This window comes from Palaemon carinicauda, chromosome 8 (assembly GCF_036898095.1).
Source record: "Palaemon carinicauda isolate YSFRI2023 chromosome 8, ASM3689809v2, whole genome shotgun sequence".
NCBI classification, from domain to species: domain Eukaryota; kingdom Metazoa; phylum Arthropoda; class Malacostraca; order Decapoda; family Palaemonidae; genus Palaemon; species Palaemon carinicauda.
This window is the reverse complement of record NC_090732.1, coordinates 135,499,158-135,516,587: the sequence shown is the minus strand read 5'-3', so window position 1 is coordinate 135,516,587 and position 17,430 is coordinate 135,499,158. Positions and strand designations below refer to the sequence as shown.

Genomic DNA, 17,430 nt, shown 5'->3' with positions numbered 1-17,430 from the left:
AGCAGACCAGAAGGCAACGTTATGAAACTGCTTGACAGTCTGTGAACTGTCAACCACAACAGGAGCGTGAGGACATACAGCACTGGTGTATAAGTAGCAGACCAGAAGGCAACGTCATGTAACTGCATGACAGTTTGTGAGTTGGCAACAACCAAAGATGTGTGGGGAAGCCTCAACTCCTGCCTGACTAGTTTGTTGCTGGCAAGTGGCGGTAACCACAGTGTGTTGCGGAGGCTGACACACCGTGTCAAAACACGGCAGCTTGTGGTAGCTCCCGCACGGCAACGGAGTGCTCTGTGTGTGGGAGTCATCATACATCTGGCAGGGTTGACTGTGCATGGGTGGAGGAGCTCTCACAACAAGAGTGTGAGAGCAGGAAGCCAAGCCGGGCGCACAACCGTGGGAGGTGTAGGCCCACGGGTGCATCGTCAACCTTCTCTGCAGTCGGAGTGCGGGAGCTAGCAACAACAAAAGCAGAGTGCTGGTGCGTGGGAGGGGCTGCGGTGGGTTGAGGAGCATGCGGTATGGTATGCAGAGCATGCTGTAAGGTATGCAGAGCATGCTGAAAGGTATGCAGAACATGCTGTAAGGTATGCAGAGCATGCTGTAAGGAATGCAGAGCATGCTGTAAGGTATGCAGAGCATGCTGCAAGGTATGCAGAGCATGCTGCAAGGTATGCAGAGCATGCTGTAAGGTATGCAGAGCATGCTGTAAGGTATGCAGAGCATGCTGCATGGGATGCGGCTCATGCTGCATGGTATGCGGCTCATGCTGCATGGTATGCGGCTCATGCTGCATGGTATGCGGCTCATGCTGCATGGTATGCGGCTCATGCTGCATGGTATGCGGAGCATGCTGTAAGGTCTGCAGAGCATGCTGCATGGGCTGAGGAGAATGCCGCATAGTGCTGGAACCCGGCAACTCCTGATGCGGCAGCTCACGCATGTTAGCAGATGGTGCAGCAAGAACATGCGTCTGGCAGGGTGGACTGCGCATCGGTGGTGGAGCTCTCACAGGTGGAGGGTGGGAGCAGGCAGCCGCAGTATCTGCTGAGCGCACAACCTCGGCGGGTTTGTAGGTTAACAGGCTGCATTGTCAACCTTCCAGCATGATACTCCTGCATGAAGGAGCAAGCTGAGACTGTATAGTCTGCAGCATGGACCACTAGGGTCTATGAAAGACAACAACAAACGGAGCTACTGTCCGTTGTGACTGAGGGTCTAAAACAGCTGGTGCGGCAACAGACGGAGTTACTGCCTGTTGCGGTACCGCCTTGCCTCTCTTGGGAGGTGTGCAGTTGTCGTACTGCAGCAAGTCCGAACTGACCCAGTGGCTACACCTAGGCCGTTGGACTTGCGCGGAAGGGACCGACTTGCACTTAAAAGCTGCAAGATTTGGTCCATGGTTTCTGCGAGAAACCTCTTCCGCAGACGAGGAATAAATGGGCTCTCTCGTCTTTGTGTGGGTGGGGTGATCACGTCGGCAACGTGTGTAGATACACCCGAAACCACGGAGGGAAACGTCTGTTCGTTGATCAAGGCCTGATGAACCCATAAGTCCTTCGACATTACTTCTCCCCTGGGCTTGGGAGCTTGTAAGAGGTATCGGACTAGGTGAACAACTGGCACGAACAGACGAACCCTCGAACGCAACACTGTAACACTTTGCGCATATCACTTTATCACTTTTGATTTTCTGTTTGCACTTATTTCACTGAACTCGAAACTTTAAGTGGTTTGTACCTGAAACACGCAATCCTATCCTTCATTAAAAGGTAGTAATTGCGAAAACAGTATTACAATGTAACAGAAAAACATAATGAAAGATAAAGAATTCAGTGGCTGGAAAAGAGACTAAACACTAGATCAAATAAACTACGTTTAAAATCTCTCACCGCATAAAGCCTGGGAACAAGAATAAAACTCTAGAAACGTTTTACCTTCTTCCCCTATAGAGACTAGGGAGAAGAGCAAAAAACGAGAACAACGTTACCCGCTTGAACGAAACGTTTATCCTCCTCTCTCTCCCTCTGTCTCTATCTCTCTCTCTCTCTCTCTTGACTTAGAACCTGAGAGATGAGCCCAATTATATATATCGTTAAAACATATTATTTGTTAAAGGAAAAAAAACTGAAAGGTTTCCCAAATAAAAAGTTCCTTTATTAGAATTAAAACCATTTAAGCTAAGAAAGAATGAACAAAACGCTAGAATCGGTTTACTCTTACTGCAACGTGAAACCGTGAAATACTCTCTCTCTATCGTAACGATAGAGCGCAAGTTGAACGTTCTGAACGTCAACAACTGCGGAGACAAAACAAAACGTTAGTTCAACTTTGAAAACAGTACGAGACTATCAAAGAAATTCTTTCAAAAACATTAAAATTAAAATAGCATAAATTCTTAACAGGAAAAACGATATGACGGGCTCAATGTTAATTAACTTCGGTTCCAAGTAATGACCGCCTACTATTAGGAAAGGTCGCATATAAACAAACATAAAAATTAATTTTTATAAGTTTATAATAAATGGAAGTTAATCGAAGAGGCCTATAAAAGGCGGAGAGAAATAAAATAAATCTATAACTTTGTTAAGCAAAATTAAGAAAGAGAGTCTATACTCTCTTCGACACCAACACTTCCGTCTAAGGGAAGGGTCGGCCATTTAAAAGTGAAAGAGAGTCCATACTCTCTTCGTCACCATAATTAAATCAAATTAATTCCAAAAGCTTGCTAAGCTAATGATAAAGATTCCTGAATAGCGAAGGCTAAACTCTAGAGCAAATACATCACCAAATCGTGAACAATAACTCCAGAATCAATAGCGTATCCAAGTAGGTCTAGCCGGTGGCACGACAGAGGAAAAATTGAGTTCTTGTTGACAAGAAGTACTTGAGTACCTGCTCACAGATGGCGCTGTTGTGTACACCCCCACCTGTATAGCGATCGCTGGCGTATCCCGACCGTAGATTTCTGTCGGGCAACAGAGTTGACAGCTACATGATCATCGGGTAAGATTAATATTGAAAAATATTACATTTAAAAAGTTTTAAATCCTTAGCTCTTTAAAAGCTAATTACGATATAAAGGGCTCAACGTTGATTAACTTCGGTTTCCAAGTTAGGACCGCCTACTCTCAGGAAAGGTCTGTATAAACAAAACATTAAAATTTATTTTTATATGTTTATAATAATTGGAAAGTTAATCGAAGAGGCCTAATAAAGGCGGAGAGATATAAAATATATAGAGGAAAATCTATAACGTGATAAGATAATTACTAAAAGCCTAAACACACTTCCGTCTAAGGGAAGGGTCGGCCATTTAAAAGTGAAAGAAAGTCCATACTCTCTTTGTCACCATAATTAAATCTATCCAAAACGATTTCAAGATTTAAGATGAAGATAAAACACCTGCATAGCGAAAGCTCAAAACTAGAATAAAGTACTTCACCAATTAGTTGTGAAAAAACTCCAGTTTAGCAACAGCGAATAAGAGCGTCTTGTCGATAGCTCGACAGAGAGAAAATTGAGTTCTTTGTTTACAATGAGTACTGGGTATCTGGACGACAGATGGCGCTGTTGGGTACACCCCCTACCTGTGTAGCGATCGCTGGCGAATTTTTCCTTAGAGTTTTCTGTCGAGCAACAGAGTTGCAGCTATTATAATCACCGGCTAAGTTAGATATTGAAAATTTACTTTTAAGGTTTTTAAGTGAGCAATCCATGTCAGCCTGCAATCAAATATCAATCCTAAAAACCTAACTTCACTTACATACAGGATCTGTTAAACTTTGATGTACATATCAGGGTCTGGATGTACTCCTGAATACAACAGAAAAGCACAACAAAATTTTTGCTTGTTGAAAAGTTACATCCATTCATATCAGCCTACTGAATAATTTTGTCAATTGAGAGTTGCTGTTTTCTCTCAACCATTGTCAACCTAGCTTCAGCAAATGACATGGAGAGATCATCCACAAATAGTGTTGAGAGAATATCTTGGGGAATGACAGAGGATATCCCATTATTGGCAAGTGCAAATAGGTTTACACTTAGCACACTACCTTAGGAAACGCCTTCTTCCTGACATTTCTTCTCTGATAGTTTCCACCACTCTCACTTGAAAATATCTGTGAAACAATTGATTGAATGAAAAATGGTAGCTCTCCTATTAATCCCAATTTATGAATGGTTTTAAATATACCATATCTCCATGCAGTATCATAAGCTTTTCCCGATAAAAAAAAGGCTGGTACATGGTACTGCTTGGAAGCAAAAGTTTTACAAATAGAGGACTCAAATCATATCAACACATCAGTCGTTGTGTATTTTTTTAAATCCACACTGGACAGGTGATACAATACTCTCATTTTCCAGGTACCACATCAGTCTTGCATTGAACATCTTCTCCATGATCTTACATACACAAGATGTCAATGCAATTGGTCGATAGTTTGGTGCTAAAAACTTATCCTTACCGGGTTTTAAAAAGGCTAAAATAATGGCTAGTTCCCAAACACTTGGAAAACTATGATCATGCCATATTATGAATAATGCTTCAAATAAACAACTTAGTATTAACAGGTACATGTTTAATCATTGTATATGCAATTCCATCGGATCAAGGGGCTGTACGATTGCAAGTAGCAAGTGTGGAATTAAATTCCCTTTTGGTAAAAAGAACATTGTAAGATTGCTCCTTTTCTGTTATAAAATTTAGCATTTTCTGTTCTTTATTGTGTCTATACTGGTGTCCAGGAGGTTTTCCACTTACATGACACATTGGCGAAATGATTGGCTAAGGCAGTGGTTCCCAACCTTTTTCAGCTTGTTACCCAATTTAGCATGCCACATTAAGCATGTTACCCCTTTCACAAAATGTTGTCAACATTTATATATATATGGCTAAACTAAAACACTAGAGATAATTTCTTTTATTTATTGTATTAGTACATTTTGCATCTCTAATGACTTACCAAAGATGTCAAGAGCATCAGCGAGATGGTTGGAGTTGGATATTTGAAGCTAGTTGAGGAATTCTTGGTTTCGTGGTTGAAAGTGCCAGCCTGGCATCGTTTGCAACATTCAAGCGAGTCCTTTTTTTTTGTTTTCATCCCCAGCACAGTCGAGAACCCCTTCTCGCACAGATAAGTTGTTGAGAATGATACCAACAACTTCAAGGCTCTCTTGGACAGAGTTGGTGAGTCGGCTAGTCGTGAAATCCAAAAGAAATTTTGGTTTTGGAATTTGATTTTCAAGGCTTCATTGGCTCGCATTGTGATCCTTTGCATGAATGGCCTCATCAGGTACAGAGAAGGGATGAATGATCCACTGAAGACTGGCTGTTTCTTGGTCACTCTCTGGAAAGTAGTGATGCATGCTTGTTTCAAGCCCCTTCAAATGGTCGCTCATCTCTTTGTTGATGGTCTGTAGAAGAGATCCAGTATCATGACTATTCTCCTCAATAAACTGGTCTAGAGTGGGGAACTGGGCGATCACTCCTTTCTCCAAGCGCCGAATCCAGAGTCTCAGTTTCGCCAGAAATGCAGCCACAGTGTGACGGGCATCAATGACAGTCGTGTTTCGGCCCTGGAGTTGCAGATTACCACTGTTCAGCTCCGCAAATATGTATAAACTGCACAGGACAGTACACATACATACCAGCTCATGTCCACCTCGGCTGATGCTCACAGAGAAACTGGCAGTGTGAAATAGAGGCAGACTCGGGCAGTGAGTGACGCGTACTGGACTCGTTGATTAGTCATTGGGGTTACTGAGTGACTTGTGTCCTGAAGCATACTTGTGAAAATACTTTTCGGTTACCACACACTTAACCTATATATTTTTTGTTTTCTAATAATGTATATTAGTTTTTGATATTTATTGTTATTTGGTTTAGCTTTGTTACTTACTTATAATAGGTTTACTTTACAACTTAAAATACTAAGACTAAGTTAACATTAATCCTAATACCAATGCTTACTTGATTTTCAGAATTCTTAACATTTTTCTGTCACCCCTCCATTACCCCCGAAAAATTGCTAAATTACCCCCAGGGGGTAATTTACCCCCAGGTTGGGAACCAATGGGCTAAGGCCTTACTAACCTTAGTTGCTCAAGTCACATACTAACCATTCACCTTCAACACCGGTGGTGGGTTGGGGGTAAATTTGCCTGCTATCTTTTTTACTTTCCTCCATACAGAAGATGATGGTGTTCTACTGTTGACTGAGGAAACAAAAGATACCCAAGATTGGCGCCCAGCTTTTCTCATGGCATGACGGAACTGTGCTCTACACTTTCTGTATATTATCAAATTTTTCTCTGTACAGCGTCTATGCAATCTAGTCAAAGATTTTGCTGTAGCTCTGTGCAAGGCAGTTAATTCTGAAGATCACCACAGGAATGGTCGGTGTTGGAATAACACCGTGGTTTTGGGAATGGAATGGATTCCTGCTGCATGGAGAGTTCCATTCAGTAAGTCTATGGCATCATCAACACTTTCAAACTGCCCTGCATTCTCCTCAATATTACTTAGCTCCTGAAATCTATCCCAGTCTGCCTTGTCAAAGTTCCATCGTTGCGATCTCTGCAAAGGTGGATTACTGTTTGTATTTATAATAACCGAGTATGATCACTAGTATGCCAATCATCTAATGTCCTCCATTTAAAACGATAAGACGGTTGGAACTTGCAATTGAAAGGTCAATGCATGACAGGGTACCTGTCTGAACATGAAAGTGTGTGGGCTCTCCTGTATTAAGGAGTCCTAGATCTTCATTCTCCAAAATTGATGATATAATATTGCCCCTCATGTTTGCTAAAATATTGCCGCATAAAGGATGTCAATGATTTAAATCTCCATGTAAAAGAAGAGGTTGAGGGAGTTGTTGAATCATCTCTACTAAATTATCATACAAAATCTTTATCATTTGGAGGCAAGTAAAGAGAGAAGATTGTATATTTTCTCCCTATATCAATCTATAAAACCAATTCCTGCAGTGTTGTACAAATAGATAAAGATATTTGGGGAACATCACAACGAACATATATAAGACTTCCGCCATGGCTCCTTACTCAGTGACCATATGGTGTCCTATAGCTAATATATTTGTTAAGGACAAGGAGTATTAACATCAAGTCTGCTCTCCTGTAAACATATAATTATGGGGGAGTGTCATGAATGAGGACCTTAAGTTCTTCATATTTGGCCCTTGAACCATGACAATTCCTTTGTAAAGTTGTGGAAAAAAATTAGAGTTTATTCTCTGGAAAACCCCTTGGATGAAGTCTTCCCATTGGCAATTTTGATCTAACACTATTTCCCAGAGGTTTATTTAGAGAGGATCTTGATATATTGGGTTTTACGTTTGTCTTTTTCTGCGTCCTTTTGATCTAATTGTTGAGGCGGATGGTGGACCTCAACTTGAATTTCTGATTTATTCAAGTTATCTTCTGGTTGATCAGAAACGTTAATAGACAAAACATAAAATTTATTTGATGTCATAATTTTAATGTTTCTTATTGAAGGGGGAGAGAGAGATGGAGGTCTCTCGCTTTTTTTATTAATAGGTGGTGAGCTATCAGGTTTTTGCACCTTCCCCACTACAGGTGCACCTGGTAACTTGGTTTTAAGTTGAACCTCCAACAAATCAGGCAAGGACATGGCCTGAGAGAGGTTAGTACTATTGATGGTACTGGGAGACGAAGGTTGTACAGAGATGGGAAATACCCCAATGTTAATACACCATGGCAGAGCTTCAGAAGGCAATATTCTTTCCTCGTCAAGCAGTACTTTATAATTAAATGGTGCACTTCTTTTCCTAGAATTACTGGCAGTACTAGGTGGGTTTGATGTCTCCTGTGGTAAATTTCCTCTTGATTTGAATGGTTTTGCATAAATGTTCGATTTATTCAACAGTTTTTTGGAATGTCCTATGCTTATGTGATCCACACTTTTGAAGGCAGCTTCTTCCAACTTATATAACTCACAGCTCCTATAGGAGGATTTATGATTTGAGTTGCAGTTTAAACACCTGGCCTCAAGTACACTCTCTCCATGGTAAGGTTTGGAGCATATGCTACACATTTTTATTTTTACAAACTTAGAAGGGAGTCCGAATTTAAAACCGTTGAAACACCGTAGTGGTTTCTTTTTGAAAGGTCGAATTTCAATCCTTCCCTTCTCATCCTTAACATGGAAAGGTACATCAGCATCCTGAAAATTAAGGATAATCATCAATGTTCTAAGAACTTTATGAATTTTCCATGGTTCATGGATAAATGGCCAGTATCTCCTCTTCTGTAAATTCAGGCAGGTCTTTACTGAAAACTATACCCCTTCTACATGTAAAATTTAGGTGGGGTTTGACATCAAATTTAATATCATGACTACTTGTCTTTAGGCTAGATATGACCGACTGGGTGCATGATTTGGCATGCATAAGGATATATCACCTGGAGCACTGGTTCCTACTTTTTTTTCTGAATAAATTTATAAATTTTAAAATAATTTTCTGTACTTCCTTTAAGCTCCGCAACAAGCCACATTGGTAGTTTTGGTTCTTTTTGGGAAGGTATGACTACATCAATATCTTTTTCAAACCAGTTGGCAGGTTTGTATATGTCCAATTCTATTGCTACCTTATCACACAAAGCACCCATAATTTTCAAACTATTACATTTTAACATGCATAATGTTACTTAAGGCATTAAATTCTCATCATGACTATCATAAGTTACCCATGAATCCCATTTATCACCTTGAAGTTTCATTCTTACCTCCAATATCATTCTATAACTCTTATTAAATGCTCTATATAGCTCATCACAATTAGTGTCTATTGGAATTAGGGTAACATAAAGGATTCGCAGTTTCCAAATGTTGCCCAAATTACTCCAAATGTTGCCCAAATTACTATGTTTTTGAACATCAGTAGAATGGTCTATTTCAGTTTCCAGGTCGCCATCAGAGGGGTTGGTTTACAAACCAGCAGCAAGCCAAGTTATCCACCTCTCATCAGAGAAGAAGGCTTATACAGGTCCAGTCTTAGTCTGGTCTCTCAGAACTGGCCTTAGTGGTATGGTTGAACCAGCCAGGGTGAATAATCACCCCACCACCATTGCCCAGCACATCATTCAGACTCTCAAGGCCCTCTACTGCAGCAAAGTGCTGGACCATCAGATGGGCATGCGTGCAAGAATGACCCCTACACGCACGGTAAAGACCGTGAGGATCCGTCTCCTCAGTGGACATGAAGGTGCCACACCGACGCCCTTCTTTACCAGGACAAACCTACATACCTAAAGATCCCACGGGCAGTGACACTTGAAAAAAAAAGGAATGGGCAAGGAATATTTTTCTTTTTTTGGCCAGTCCAGTAATAAGCAATCTATTTTAGGAGGTTTTAGCAGAGGAGTACAACAATTAAATGGATCCAAAATAAAGTGACAGTTGTTTACTAGTTCTAGTGTGATCAGGGTGGTGGGTTACTCCCACTACCCTCCTAACTAGCAGAGGGTAGTTACACCTCGTAGAAGCTTTAACGGGTGGTTTCAGCTAGCTCCGAAATAATACTCATGTAAAGAGCATAAAGTTTGTATAGTACCGGAACAATAAGATTTTACAACTTAAACAACTACTTTCTATTTTATGTGATTCTGAACTTTTAAGCCAAAATGTTTGTTACTTACGTTGAAGTATATATTTTTCCAATGCAATTCTTCGATCTTCAGTCTGGGTTGGAGATAGTGGAAGTAGCTTCTTTGGTGGAAACGAAGGTAGAGTGGAGCCTCCTAAATCTCTCTTTAATTGTTCATGTAAGCTATGCAGTTGTCTGTAACGAACGGTGCAATGGAATACTCCATTGATGTGAACATTGTAGGCCTGAAATGGAAAATGATAAATTATTTATCTATGAAATATAACACAATATTCTAACTGGTGCGTACTTAAGCTTAAACATCCCAATTTTATTTAAGTAATTTATACAAATTTAAAAGTTGAAGATAGAGACGATAGGCGAAATCTAACAAAAGCCTTTTGAGTCATTAGGCATAGGAGGAGATGATGATGATGATATTTTTCCTAGCCATACAAACCAGTTTCCCTTATGTAAGGACATCTGTTAAAATAGTTAAGCAAGGTAGTTAATGACAGGTGGGAGCTAAGGAAAAGAACCTCACCCCCTTCCCTGTCAAAGTTGCTTCATTTATAGCTTTTTTGATTCAAGACTAGGGGGGTGGTTAAGGAGGGAAGTTTAATATAGAGGACTCATGTTCATATACAGTAGTTAGGAAAAGTACAAATTATTTTTAAAAATTGTTATGTTCCCACGGAAAGTATAAACCATCATCCTTTATGTAGGGAGACTAACTGTTTTGTGGGTTGGCAGTCCCCCTTGAACCAATCTTGAAGGTTCTTTTGACATATATGTCAAACTACCTTGTTAAGTACAGGAACGAATGAAATGAATTCAGCAACCTCCTATCTGTCTATCATTGGGATGAATAGACTGATAAGTCCTAGCCTGTTCAAAAGACTGGAACGTAATCAAAGGAGAGATTCCTTTCCCTAAAGGGGGATTGCAGCCCAGAATAATACTGTACACCAGGTATATGATGACCAAAGGGTTGGTATAGATTCCACCATGCTCTCCCTCATCTAAGGATGATGGAGGAGAACTTCTCTGGGATCTAAAGAATGGTGCTCAGAAGTGAGATTCACCATCATCAAGTCAGATCCAGCGAGTAATGCTTCTACTGCTTTGTCCGAGTAATGCTTCTACTGCTTTGTCCCTAAGATAAAGGCAGCAAAAAATGTAGAAGAGCCAGTTAAGTACTCCCCCATTCCACACTTATATCTATACGTTACCATATATTACCTTCTGTACATGAACCACCACCACCTACACAACGCCAAGAACCAAGTCGTCCTGTACGAAAACGGCTGTGAGACGGTCTACTCTGGAGCATACATAACCCAGCATTCCCCCATTGGCCGACAGCAAAAGTCCTCTTAAAAATAAGGGGGGGGGGAGCCCCTGACTTTCTAAGTTCTAGTCCTAATTGGCACTTAGATACTGTACTTCTTTCTAAGTTCTGCCCGTGCTAAGAATGAGTTGTCAAAACTCAAGACTGAGGTGCTGGGTCTTCTTCAGACAGGCCTGTAGAGGTTTCAAGGGGCAAAAGGCCTCTTCTCTCCAAGCCATTCCACACTTCACAGAAACTGGATGAGGAGGGCTCATACCTGAGGTCGTGCACCAGCAGGGTCCAAGTTTGCCAAGTACCAAGGCATTAAACCTTGCCTGGGAGACTAAGGTAGAGAAAACTTTTCAGTCGCCTGACCTCTTTGCAGAGTAAGGCAGCAGAGATAGTTTGTGCATCAGCGGAAACACGGAGTCATAACACTTGTTCCATTTAATTACCAAGGTGGCCAGGGATTTGAAAAGCTGTGATACAGGGTCACACCTCTGGACCTGCAGGGCTGTGAAATGTAGCTGGGGATCCAAGCCATGGCCTCGAAGCCGCTATCAAGGGTCACTGCACGGGCCTCGTGTAGCAGCCTAGGGAGGGTTAAACACTGAGCAGAAACACCCGTTCTGACTGGCCACTAGGGCAACCAGGGACAAGACTCCTGCTCCAGAGGGGCAGAGGATCGATGCCATGACACAAGGGCACAGCCCAGGCTGCGTGCATCAGCCCTCCAGGGCCTCATTACGGAGTCATAAGCAGTGCCGCCTGGCTACCGGGGTAGTTGGGGATAAAGCCCAGCTCCATAGGACCGAGAATCAAGGCCACAACACAGAGTCAGGGTCACAACCCCGCCCCAATAACTTGCTGCCGGAGGGCCTAAACATAGAGCCATATCTAGTCCTGCTTAGCTACTGGAGTAGTTGAGAAAAAAGTCATAGAGGGCCTACCTGAAAGACCTAAAAAAGCCTTAGTCAGCGGTGTGCACGGACACAGACGAAGAGCTTCCAGTACCCCACACCCCATGAAACCCTGAAAAGCCTGTCAATACAGATCCAAGGGCTCCTTGCTCCCAAAGTATAGTAGCTGGGACCCGAACCAGAGGCGTATGTACAGGAGGGGGATGAGTAGACTTCTAAACCAGCAAAGGTTTAGCTATCTCCTTCCCCCTAAAGGAATACTCTTGCTACTGCGAAGAAGGCAATGACCTACTTTCGGCACATGGGTATGATTGTGAACAATCATGCCCCGTAAAAAAAGCACAAAGAGAGTATCGATCTACAGCCGGTTTACTCATAAACCAGTTATAGCATCCAAATTTCCCTTGGCAAGTACGAATCTCTTGCGGAAACAAAAAAAAGTATAAGACACTTCATTTAATTATAAGTCAGACTGATACTTAAGTGTATTTTACAGCATTTTGAATGTTATTGATGACGATACCTAGCGCAAACCCATACCTTTTCAGTTATGGTAGTCAACTAACCATAACTAAAACACTAAGGATTTCAACCAGAAATCATTATCAAAAACATTATAAACACTAAAAAATACACTAAATGTCAGTCTTACTTTCTAAAAACAATTTATTGCCCTTTTCCATGATTTTACTATGTCATTTTGTGTTTGCCATCAATATAACTGAAAAATATGGATTTCCAACAGATTTCGTCATCCAAATTGTAAGAACAGCTAAAAATACACAAGGAACACCTCTCGTATTCTTTGAAAGGATAACTGACTTCTTTTACCATATTACCCAACATTTACCCTATTAGCGTCAAGAATGTAGATGATGCTAAAAAAAAAAGGTAAAATTATTATAAAAAACATGGGACAATACAGTCAACCCTAGTTCTTCATGATAGTTCAAAGGAATCGTCCTGCAAAAGATGGCTTGCATCCTGGAGCCCAGCGCTAGAAGTCCTTGGAATGAGAGGCAGTATCGTCCCATAGAGGCAGGCTGGTATCGTCCTGGCGCCGAGAACGAGAGGCAGTATCGTTCTGGAGCCGTGAGTGAGAGGCGGTATTGTCCTGGCGTCGTGAACGAGAGGCGGTATCGTCATGGCGTCGTAAACGAGAGGCGGTATCGTCCAGGTGTCGAGAACGAGGGGCGGTATCGTCCTGGCGTCGTGAACAAGAGGCGGTATCGTCCTGACGTAGTGAACGAGAGGCGGTATCGTCCTGGCGTAGTGAACGAGAGGCGGTATCGTCCTGGTATCGTGAACGAGAGGCGGTATCGTCCTGGTATCGTGAACGGGAGGCGGTATCGTCCTGGCATCGAGAACGAGAGGCAGTATCGTCCTGGCATCGAGAACGAGAGGCAGTATCGTCCTGGTATCGAGAACGAGAAGCAGTATCGTTCTGGCATCGAGAACGAGAGATAGTATCGTCCTGGTATCGGGAACGAGAAACCGTATCGTCCTGGTATCGAGAAGAAGTATCGCCTTGCGAAAGCGCACATTCATCATCCTGGCGCAGAGAGGGAGAAGTTTTCTTAAGAGAAGAACTCCGTTCTCTCTTAGAAGTAGAATTCTTAATAGCTAACGAGTCGTCTTTACGTCTATCAGACTGGGCATGAGGGCGGCTAAATGCTTGCACTAACGTAAAAAGTTGTTCCTGCATGACAGACATAAAGGATTTAGCAACATCAGCTGGGTCTTGCGGTCCCGAAGGGGAGGGTTGACGAATAACACTCGTAGAAGGGGGAGGATCTTCAGCTGTAAAATCCTGACTTGCAGGCTTAGGCTTCGCCCTTTTCACAGGCACGGAGTCGAGATCGTCCTCCGACGGACAAGGTTCATAGCTGCTAGAACCGGGAGAGAAAGAACGAGACAGTTCGTCGCGGTTCCATCTCCTCTTAGTAGAATTCGGAGAAGAAATTAACACATCCGACACGTCTTTTCCGTGACGGTCAAGAACAGCCTGGGAATCGGCAACAGGGCTGTTTGAGGCGACGGCTGACCGAGGGTACGTACCTCTCACCCCCTTTCGGTTGTCGACGTACCTTCTCCCTTAGTCCTGGGAGCTTGGTAGAGGTCTAGGCCTAGGGCAATGACAGGTTCGGTCAGTCGCCACTTCCACTGCACTAACACAAGCACTTTCACTATTCTTACCTTTAAAGACCTCCAGTTGTTCTTTAATGGCCTTCAACTCGGCAGCCAAACTAGCATACCGAGGGTCATCCGCAGATACGGATCCTGTAGGAGGGGCAGGAGTTACTAACTCAAGGGAAGGATCAACTTCCAAAGAGGAATCAATTATAGGTTCAAAAGATAAATCTACACTAAGTTCGTCTTCCTTACCACTAACAGACTTAGATTTAGACCTAGAAGCTCTCCTAACTCTATCGAGCTCTAGTTTACCCACATAGCGCTTCATAATCAACCAATCCTTTTCATCCAAAACTTTACATTCCCCGCACCTATTATTAAGGGCACATTCATAACCCCTACAATTCAAACACACGGTGTGAGGGTCTACCGCCATTTTCGGTAGTCTCACCTTACATTCCTCGTTCGCACACACGGTAATGACTTTTTTCACTCATAATGAAAACAGCAAAAAAGCAAAGAAATAACAAAAACACGATTGCCAAATCCCCCAAATCAGAGTACTTCACCAAATAGCAGACTGGTACAGCGATACAGGGAAAGCAAAGAAAAACTCTTAAAGACGGACCAACGTGTTGTCGATCCGGCCGGCAGAGATAAACTGAAGAACAGAAAACGGGAATGATTCCTCGTACCACCCTTTAACGGGTGTAACCACCCAACCACCACAAGGCGGTTGCCGCGTTTAGAAAAATTCTGCCGAAATAGAGATTATTAGCTATGTATATATAACTGCCAGGTAAGTTCTATTCATAAAAATGGTGTAGTCTTGAGTGAAGACGAGCGAAACCCCCTCATGTTTTTTTTTTAAAGATGTTACATAGCTTGGCACCAACTGCAATGGTTGGAGGCTTCTCACTCCTCCAATGTGCCCTCCCGCATACGATACCTTACGTTTCAATTTGCCGCGGGAACCTCTTCCCTGTAACTTCCACACTCATCGTGTCTGGTGTGGCCGAAGCCTCAGAGAATAACGTAATGAGAAGAGAAGGTTAGTTTTACCATTATTTAATGATTCCCCATCCAAAAACCTCGGTCCCAACTGGGCAACAGTACCCAAAGTGCTACTGTCCTCAGCGGGTTGTGTCCCCAGCGGGCACCTACCCACTGAGGCTAAGCATGTTATATAGGGAATATGCAGGGGTGACCAACACAATAGCTAGGTTAGGTTGGTTTGTTAGGTTCTGTACCCTTTTTTACCTTTTTATATATTGTGTAAAGTGTGTATGGAACAATTCATTAAAATATACATGATAATATTACCGTAGCATTGCTACCATTAGCAATGCCTTTGTAATGTTGTTAACACTGTGTATCATTGGTAACGTTGCTTATTTTAACATTCCCAGTACATACGTGAGTTTTATGACCTGGGAACTCCTAGGTTAGGTTAGGTGGGTTTGTTAGGTTCTGTACCCTTTTTTTACTTTTTATATATTTTGTAAAACTTATATTGAAAAATTATTTAAAATACGTATGGAAATATCAAGCATTACTATCGCTAGTAATGTCACCGTACCAATGGTAACGCTGTGTATCATTCGTATCGAGGCTAATTTTACCGTTCTCAGTAAATACCCGAGGTTTGTGACCTGTCAACAGTTAGGTTAGGTGGGTTTGTTAGGTTCTGTACCCTTTTAGTACTATTTATATATTGTGTAACTGGTAATATTACCTTAACAATCCGAGTCATCGTTGGTAACACTGTGTATCATTGGTAACGTTGCTAATGTTATCGTTCGGCATACATTCGTGAGTAAAGTTATCAAATTATTACCAATTATCATGTCTAACAAATGGCTCCATTGCCTGAAAGGGACATGGCAGGGGAGACCCCATTCACTAACTCAACATAGCCTGGTGGGGGCATTTTCCCTATACACTATAACACGTTTAGCCTCAGCGGGTAGGACCCACTGAGGACATGATGCCCGCTGAGGACAGTAGCACTTCGGACCCTTATCCAACTGGATGGCCCCCATTACCATAAAAGAGACTCTTTAGCTATGGTAAGCAGTTCTTCTAGGAGAAGGACACTCCAAAATCAAACTATTGTTCTTTATTCTTGGGTAGTGCTATAGCCTCTGTACCATGGTCTTCCACTGTCTTGGGTTAGAGTTCTCTTGCTTGAGGGTACAGTCTGGCACACTATTCTATCTAATTTCTCTTCCTCTTGTTTTGTTAAAAAAAATTTTAGTTTATATGGGAAATATTTATTTTGGTGGTGTTGTTGTTCTTAAAATATTCTATTTTTCCTTATTTCCTTTCCTCACTGGGCTGTTTTCCCTGTTGGGGCCCATGGGCTTGTAGCATCCTGCTTTTCCAGCTATGGTTGTAGCTTAGCATTTAATAATAATAATAATAAGATATTACAAAATATCCTAAGAGTAGTTTAATTTGTGATGGAAATAAATGTTAATTTTTTAAAAAGGGGGATTTTTTCTATAAAAAACTACATTTCTTCATTAGTAAAGCTTTTACCGTGTTATTCTATAATAATACCAAAGTAAGCTTGTGTAACTTCTGTAAGATATTCACCATTTTTCACAAAGACTATGGTACAGTATTACAGTTAAGCAAACCCTTCTGGGGAAAGTTTAATCATTTATACAGTAGGCTCATAGCCAAAGTTATTAAGTGATGGGCATGCCAATTGGTATAGCTTAGATGTGTCTGACGACCATCTGTCAATTACCTTAACCTATATATGATGTGGACTGGCCTAATTTTGTAAAACTTCCTAAGCCATAACACCTTTCAAAAAATCACCTTTATTAACCAACGAGCAGACTTATAACTCACAAAAGTTACAGTAAAACAAAATAGCCTTCCCCAACACAAGCCAGTCCTATCAGATGGCAAGTTTAAGCCTTACGCAGTAAAGTCTTCCACTGAGGACTGGAATACCCTGAAGTACTTACTACATATGTGCCTCCGTTATCTTCTCTACACTCCTGTGTATCCGGTATTGAGAAGTGCATATTCAGTCTTATTCCTGGCTATTGGCATCTGCAACCGTTAGGACGTGATACAGGGCAGGCTGATAATTTCGACAGTTGAGCAATAGCCCTTTTACAGGCAGCAGGGGTTTGTTGACATCTTGCGGTGTGCCATCTAGTGCCACCAAAAGTAACTGTAAACCCCCTCCTGGTCAAGAGAGCTCGCGAGCCTCGTCTCACGAAGCTTTGCTCACGAAGGAAGTAAAGTGATATGGTTCAGTTTATTATTATTATTATTATTATTATTATTATTATTATTATTATTATTATTATTATTATTATTATTTGCTAAGCTACAACCCTAGCTGGAAAAGCAGCATGCTATAAGCACAGGGGCCCCAACAGGGAAA

The 17,430-nt window shown here is 41.8% G+C and overlaps 1 protein-coding gene across 1 annotated transcript in view; it reads right to left on the bottom strand.

The window, feature by feature from the left end:
* The window catches only part of LOC137645459 (sorting nexin-17-like), a 169,667-nt gene extending 152,470 nt beyond the window's left edge, over window positions 1-17,197 (bottom strand). The window contains exons 1-2 of the mRNA XM_068378264.1: window positions 17,003-17,197; window positions 9,691-9,883 (exon numbers count right to left, since the gene is read on the bottom strand). Coding sequence (XP_068234365.1) covers window positions 9,691-9,883; window positions 17,003-17,062 — 253 coding nt within the window. The 5' untranslated portion in view covers window positions 17,063-17,197. The remainder of the gene's footprint in view (window positions 1-9,690; window positions 9,884-17,002) is intronic.
* Window positions 17,198-17,430: the final 233 nt, after the last annotated feature.